This window comes from Coregonus lavaretus (genome assembly GCF_964263955.1).
Source record: "Coregonus lavaretus genome assembly, chromosome: 11".
Taxonomy (NCBI): domain Eukaryota; kingdom Metazoa; phylum Chordata; class Actinopteri; order Salmoniformes; family Salmonidae; genus Coregonus; species Coregonus lavaretus.
Window position 1 is genome coordinate 59,869,689 of NC_139998.1, and position 8,355 is coordinate 59,878,043.

Below are 8,355 nucleotides of genomic sequence, written 5' to 3' on the forward strand. Positions count from 1 at the left end.
TGGTATAAAGTATCGTTTTGGTATAAAGTATCGTTTTGGTATAAAGTATCGTTTTGGTATAATGTATCGTTTTGGTATAAAGTATCGTTTTGGTATAATGTATCGTTTTGGTATAATGTATCGTTTTGGTATAATGTATCGTTTTGGTATAAAGTATCGTTTTGGTATAAAGTATCGTTTTGGTATAAAGTATTGTTTTGGTATAATGTATCGTTTTGGTATAAAGTATCGTTTTGGTATAAAGTATCGTTTTGGTATAATGTATCGTTTTGGTATAATGTATCGTTTTGGTATAAAGTATCGTTTTGGTATAAAGTATCGTTTTGGTATAATGTATCGTTTTGGTATAATGTATCGTTTTGGTATAAAGTATCGTTTTGGTATAAAGTATCGTTTTGGTATAAAGTATCGTTTTGGTATAAAGTATCGTTTTGGTATAATGTATCGTTTTGGTATAAAGTATCGTTTTGGTATAAAGTATCGTTTTGGTATAAAGTATCGTTTTGGTATAATGTATCGTTTTGGTATAAAGTATCGTTTTGGTATAATGTATCGTTTTGGTATAAAGTATCGTTTTGGTATAAAGTATCGTTTTGGTATAATGTATCGTTTTGGTATAAAGTATCGTTTTGGTATAAAGTATCGTTTTGGTATAAAGTATCGTTTTGGTATAAAGTATCGTTTTGGTATAAAGTATCGTTTTGGTATAATGTATCGTTTTGGTATAAAGTATCGTTTTGGTATAAAGTATCGTTTTGGTATAATGTATCGTTTTGGTATAATGTATCGTTTTGGTATAAAGTATCGTTTTGGTATAAAGTATCGTTTTGGTATAATGTATCGTTTTGGTATAATGTATCGTTTTGGTATAAAGTATCGTTTTGGTATAAAGTATCGTTTTGGTATAAAGTATCGTTTTGGTATAAAGTATCGTTTTGGTATAATGTATCGTTTTGGTATAAAGTATCGTTTTGGTATAAAGTATCGTTTTGGTATAATGTATCGTTTTGGTATAAAGTATCGTTTTGGTATAATGTATCGTTTTGGTATAAAGTATCGTTTTGGTATAAAGTATCGTTTTGGTATAATGTATCGTTTTGGTATAAAGTATCGTTTTGGTATAAAGTATCGTTTTGGTATAATGTATCGTTTTGGTATAAAGTATCGTTTTGGTATAAAGTATCGTTTTGGTATAAAGTATCGTTTTGGTATAAAGTATCGTTTTGGTATAAAGTATCGTTTTGGTATAATGTATCGTTTTGGTATAAAGTATCGTTTTGGTATAAAGTATCGTTTTGGTATAATGTATCGTTTTGGTATAAAGTATCGTTTTGGTATAAAGTATCGTTTTGGTATAATGTATCGTTTTGGTATAAAGTATCGTTTTGGTATAATGTATCGTTTTGGTATAAAGTATCGTTTTGGTATAAAGTATCGTTTTGGTATAAAGTATCGCTTTGGTATAATGTATCGTTTTGGTATAAAGTATCGTTTTGGTATAAAGTATCGTTTTGGTATAAAGTATCGTTTTGGTATAAAGTATCGTTTTGGTATAATGTATCGTTTTGGTATAAAGTATCGTTTTGGTATAAAGTATCGTTTTGGTATAAAGTATCGCTTTGGTATAATGTATCGTTTTGGTATAAAGTATCGTTTTGGTATAAAGTATCGTTTTGGTATAAAGTATCGTTTTGGTATAAAGTATCGTTTTGTTTCTAGAGGATTTTGCAGAAAATAACACATGGCACTTTGAAATCTGCAATAAATACATTTAGCACTTTATTTCGACGGTCTCGTTTCTTTGTTGTTACAGTAAATCTGTCCGAATCAATGTAAGAACACAAGGGCCTGAAAAGACGGCTAGACATTATTAGCCTGGTTCTGTATGTAATGACGACACATTATGGGACACAGGCTCATTATCGATTACCAGCTTTAAAAAACAACAACAATTGGTGAGACCAAATCATGTGCTGGTGCCACCAACTGAACAAGTTACTAGCACCAGTGGAAAAGTTACTAGCACCAGTGGAAAAGTTACTAGCACCAGTGGAAAAGTTACTAGCACCAGTGGAAAAGTTACTAGCACCAGTGGAAAAAGTTACTAGCACCAGTGGAAAAAGTGACTAGCACCAGTGGAAAAAGTTACTAGCACCAGTGGGAAAAGTTTGTGTAGACCCCTGGTGTGTTTGGTGTGGAGCTGTGGTTTTCAAATGTTGTTGCAGCCCTGAACTATCTCACCTGATTCACCTAGTCAAGGGCTTGATGATCAGTTGACAGGTTGAATCAGGTGAGATAGCTCTGAGACAGGGCTAGGTTCAGTTGACAGGTTGAATCAGGTGAGATAGCTCTGAGACAGGGCTAGGTGTGTTTGGTGTAGAGAGTCGTCCACTCACCTCACTGTTGCTGTAGCGAGCCAGCTCAGAGATGAACCTCATGTGGTCTTCCTTGATCTGAACCATCTGCTCACAGATATTATACTGAGGACTGCTGCCTGATGAGGTACATGACCACCTGGGGACGGGGAGGAGAGAGGAGAGATGAGAGAGAGGAGAGATGAGAGATGAGAGAGAGGAGAGAAAGAGAGGAGAGGAGAGGAGAGGAGAGGAGAGGAGAGGAGAGGAGAGGAGAGGAGAGGAGAGGAGAGGAGAGGAGAGGAGAGGAGAGGAGGGGAGAGGAGAGGAGAGGAGGGGAGGGGAGAGGAGAGCTAAGAGGTGATTTGCCTCTAGGACCGATAATGTCACCGTGATGGATTATCTGTAATTTTGAAAATTGTGTAAATTCTTCAACATCTGTAAGCAACATCTCCTCAGGCTAAACCTGTACAGCCTCTATAGACCAACATCTCCTCAGGCTAAACCTGTACAGCCTCTATAGACCAACATCTCCTCAGGCTAAACCTGTACAGCCTCTATAGACCAACATCTCCTCAGGCTAAACCTGTACAGCCTCTATAGACCAACATCTTAAACGTCATGGCCGCTGTGAGCCAATGCAGTTGAGTGAGGTTGAGCCTGACAATTCAAGTCTTTCAGATGCTCTTGGGGGGAATGGAGCCCCCTTCCTGGCCTTGCATCTCAATACTCTACAATGTTTCCTGTAGTGTGTAAAACTGGTGTGAGTACCAGAGATGGAGTCAAGACCGGAACCCTTTAGATCCAGACCAGAGATGGAGTCAAGACCGGAACCCTTTAGATCCAGACCAGAGATGGAGTCAAGACCGGAACCCTTTAGATCCAGACCAGAGATGGAGTCAAGACCAGAACCCTTTAGATCCAGACCAGAGATGGAGTCAAGACCAGAACCCTTTAGATCCAGACCAGAGATGGAGTCAAGACCAGAACCCTTTAGATCCAGACCAGAGATGGAGTCAAGACCGGAACCCTTTAGATCCAGACCAGAGATGGAGTCAAGACCAGAACCCTTTAGATCCAGACCAGAGATGGAGTCAAGACCGGAACCCTTTAGATCCAGACCAGAGATGGAGTCAAGACCGGAACCCTTTAGATCCAGACCAGAGATGGAGTCAAGACCGGAACCCTTTAGATCCAGACCAAGGACCAGTGGATCGAGACCATGACCAGACAAGACCAGTTTAAACGGGTAAAAATAAGATTCAGTAGAGTAAACTTGAGTTCAGTACAGTACATCAGAGTATAGTTCAGTACATCAGAGTATAGTTCAGTACAGTACATCAGAGTATAGTTCAGTACAGTACATCAGAGTATAGTTCAGTACAGTACATCCGAGTATAGTTCAGTACATCAGAGTATAGTTCAGTACAGTACATCAGAGTATAGTTCAGTACAGTACATCAGAGTATAGTTCAGTACAGTACATCAGAGTATAGTTCAGTACAGTACATCCGAGTATAGTTCAGTACATCAGAGTATAGTTCAGTACAGTACATCAGAGTATAGTTCAGTACAGTACATCAGAGTATAGTTCAGTACAGTACATCAGAGTATAGTTCAGTACAGTACATCAGAGTATAGTTCAGTACATCAGAGTATAGTTCAGTACAGTACATCAGAGTATAGTTCAGTACAGTACATCAGAGTATAGTTCAGTACAGTACATCAGAGTATAGTTCAGTACAGTACATCCGAGTATAGTTCAGTACATCAGAGTATAGTTCAGTACAGTACATCAGAGTATAGTTCAGTACAGTACATCAGAGTATAGTTCAGTACAGTACATCAGAGTATAGTTCAGTACAGTACATCAGAGTATAGTTCAGTACAGTACATCAGAGTATAGTTCAGTACATCCGAGTATAGTTCAGTACAGTACATCAGAGTATAGTTCAGTACAGTACATCAGAGTATAGTTCAGTACAGTACATCAGAGTATAGTTCAGTACAGTACATCAGAGTATAGTTCAGTACAGTACATCAGAGTATAGTTCAGTACATCAGAGTATAGTTCAGTACAGTACATCAGAGTATAGTTCAGTACAGTACATCAGAGTATAGTTCAGTACATCAGAGTATAGTTCAGTACAGTACATCAGAGTATAGTTCAGTACAGTCCATCAGAGTATAGTTCAGTACAGTACATCAGAGTATAGTTCAGTACAGTACATCAGAGTATAGTTCAGTACAGTACATCAGAGTATAGTTCAGTACATCAGAGTATAGTTCAGTACATCAGAGTATAGTTCAGTACAGTACATCAGAGTATAGTTCAGTACAGTACATCAGAGTATAGTTCAGTACAGTACATCAGAGTATAGTTCAGTACAGTAAGGTACAGTTTATTAGGTACAACACCCCGTTCACCAAAATGGATCGCTCCGGCTCCTACGGTCAGTGAGGCACGTAGCCGTGGCTTGCTATATAAAGCAGGCAGACAGACATCGAGGCATTCAGTTACTGTTCGATTGAACGTTAGAATGGGCAAAACAAGTGACCTAAGCGACTTTGAGCGTGGTATGAGTCAGTGCCAGGTGCACCAGATCCAGTATCTCAGAACCACAACCACATAACTACTAACCAGCAGCATACCACCCTGCATCCCACTGCTGGCCAGCAGCATACCACCCTGCATCCCACTGCTGGCTTCCCTCTGAAGCTAAGCAGGGTTGGTCCTGGTTGGTCCCTGGATGGGAGACCAGATGCTGATGGAAGTGGTGTTGGAGGGCCAGTAGGAGGTCCCTGGATGGGAGACCAGATGCTGATGGAAGTGGTGTTGGAGGGCCAGTAGGAGGTCCCTGGATGGGAGACCAGACGCTGCTGGAAGTGGTGTTGGAGGGCCAGTAGGAGGTCCCTGGATGGGAGACCAGATGCTGATGGAAGTGGTGTTGGAGGGCCAGTAGGAGGTCCCTGGATGGGAGACCAGATGCTGATGGAAGTGGTGTTGGAGGGCCAGTAGGAGGTCCCTGGATGGGAGACCAGATGCTGCTGGAAGTGGTGTTGGTGAGCCAGTAGGAGGCAGTCTTTCCTCTGGTCTAGAAACAATATATCCCAATGCCCCAGGGCAGTGATTGGGGACATTGCCCTGTGTAGGGTGCTGTCTTTCGGATGGGATATTAAACGGGTGTCCTGACTCTCTGTGGTCCCTAAAGATCCCATGGCACTTATCGTAGGGGTGTTAACCCCGGTGTCCTGGTTAAATTCCCAATCTGGCCCTCATACCATCATGGTCATCTAATCATCCCCAGCTTCCAATTGGCTCATTCATCCCCCCTCCTCTCCCCTGTAACTATTCCCCAGGTCGTTGCTGTAGATGAGAACGTGTTCTCAGTCAACACACCTGGAAAAATAAAATACAAATACTACCCACAACTACTGGCCACAGCCAAAAAACTACTAATCACTGAACCTGAACTACACAACTACTGACAGCACAACTACTGGCCACAGCTATACTGTACAAATATATAAACGCAACCATTTCTAAGATTTTACTGAGTTACAGTTCATATAAGGAAATCAGTCAATAGGAATAAATTCATTAGGCCCTAATCTATGGATTTCACATGACTGGGCAGGGGTGCAGAATTAGTTCCCCCCCCCCCCCACATACGATCCCACAGGTGAAGAAGCCGGATGTGGAGGTCCTGGGCTGGTGCGGTTGTGAGGCCGGTTGGACGTACTGCCAAATTCTTTAAAATGACATTGGAAGCAGCTTATGGTAGAGAAATTAACATTACATTTTCTGGCAAAAGCTCCTGCAGTCAGCATGCCAATTGCACGCTCCCTGAAAACTTGAGACATCTGTGGCATTGTGTTGTGTGACAAAACTGAACATTTTAGAGTGGCCTTTTATTGTCCCCAGCACAAGGTGCACCTGTGTAATGATAATGCTGTTTAATCAGCTTCTTGATATGCTACACCTGTCACCTGGATGGATTATCTTGGCAAAGGAGAAATGCTCACTAACAGGGATGTAAACATATTTCTGCGTTATTTTTTATTTTATTTTAGAAATAAGCTTTTGGTGCGTCTGGAACATTTCTGGGATTTTTTGACTACTGACCACAACCACACAACTGCTGACCACAGCCAAAAAACTACTGACCACAACGAATAACCACAAATACACAACTACGGTACCACAAAACTACCGAACCACACAACTAGACTACACAACTACTGACTACACAACTACTGAACCACGACCACACAACTATTTATTCACACCAAAGTAAAGAAGTGACAGACAAAACAGTCCAGATAAAAACTGTTAAAAACGGTGTGCAGGTGAGGTTGGAAGCTCAAAAGGGCTGATATGAAAACCACACTACTAATATAAGTAAAAAATAAATAAAAAAAGTTTGTTCAATCAGTTATACAATGCATATTCATTATAATTGTACATAATATACTCAGTATACAAGAAAAACCATGTTTGATTATGTGTAAGAGTTAGTCTTCATGGAGGTTCCTCAATCTGACCCCCAGTCTTCATGGAGGTTCCTCAATCTGACCCCCAGTCTTCATGAAGGTTCCTCAATCTGACCCCCAGTCTTCATGAAGGTTCCTCAATCTGACCCCCAGTCTTCATGAAGGTTCATCAATCTGACCCCCAGTCTTCATGGAGGTTCATCAATCTGACCCCCAGTCTTCATGAAGGTTCATCAATCTGACCCCCAGTCTTCATGAAGGTTCATCAATCTGACCCCCAGTCTTCATGAAGGGGATTATTGGGTAGTTTGGTTCATCAGGCTGACCCCCAGTCTTTGCTTAAAGTTATGGAGGGATGATGAGGTTTTGGCAATGTGAAGATAAGAATTCCAGAGTTTGGTTCCTCTGTATCTGATAGATAATTGACTATGTGGGGTGTGGCAGTGGGGAGGGTGAATGTTATCGCAGTGTCTTGTGTTTTCTATAGATGGATTTCAGAATTAACCTGGAAGAATCTATTGAAGGGTTAAAGGTAAACTGTCTGAGAGGTGTGATTATTTGTAGATGAAAGTGCATCATTAGAGGACATTCATGTCATGACAAAGGTGCAGATGGAGGCAGGTATTTAGAGGAGGTGGCAAGTCTTGAAATGTATTTAATATGATGAGTAATTTGTGTAGGTAGGAGACATATGTACTGGCCCAGACAATATTACAGTAAATGAGACATGGGTAAATTAAGCTTTAGTATAGAGTTAGGAAGCAATTCTGATTAACTAAACCACTAATCTTTCTGATGATATCAACAGATTACATCACTTTGCTGCAGACAAATTGATTATGATCTTTCCAGGAGAACTTTTCATCAGTTAGATCTCAGAGGAATCTAGTGGACGTGACGTGTTCCATTTCATTCCCACCAATTGAGATTCTGGCTCTTTTTTTTTTCTTCTTTTTTTTAAACAATATTTCTTATTCTTACTAGTGAATACAATAAAGTTTGATTTTTTAACATTTAAATATCATTTGTTTATCTAGAACCATTCAGAAAATGTGGCCATACCCAAGTTGGCCTCATTAATGAGTTAATCAAAATGATTGTGATAAAATCAAATTGGTATCATCAGCAAAGAGAATGGGAAGTACGGTATAAGACTCAGCAGCAAGGTCATGGATATAGATTAGGAATAACAAAGGTCAAATTATCAAACCCTGTGGGACGCCACAGGATATCTGGGACCTGGTAGATGCACAGCCGTTTGCATAAACAAATTGTTCTCTATCATAAACACAACTATATAGTCGATTATATGTATAATCATGAAAACCGTAATAATGCAATTTAGAAAGTAATACTTCATGATCAACCGTGTCAAACGCTTTGGATAAATCTAAAAATATGCCAAGAATGTATTCATTGTTGTTAAGAGCTGTAAAGATTTTATCCACAAGTTGCAAGGCTCAGGTCCTCCTCATGAGAAACAGCTACATCACCATCAAACACCTGA

General features: G+C 40.0%; 1 protein-coding gene across 1 annotated transcript in view; it reads right to left on the minus strand.

The window, feature by feature from the left end:
- LOC311137482 (cytoplasmic FMR1-interacting protein 1 homolog) overlaps nt 1–8,355 on the minus strand; it is an 82,105-nt gene that overhangs the window by 72,292 nt on the left and 1,458 nt on the right. The window contains exon 2 of the mRNA XM_084172020.1: nt 2,397–2,514. Coding sequence (XP_084028146.1) covers nt 2,397–2,462 — 66 coding nt within the window. The 5' untranslated portion in view covers nt 2,463–2,514. The remainder of the gene's footprint in view (nt 1–2,396; nt 2,515–8,355) is intronic.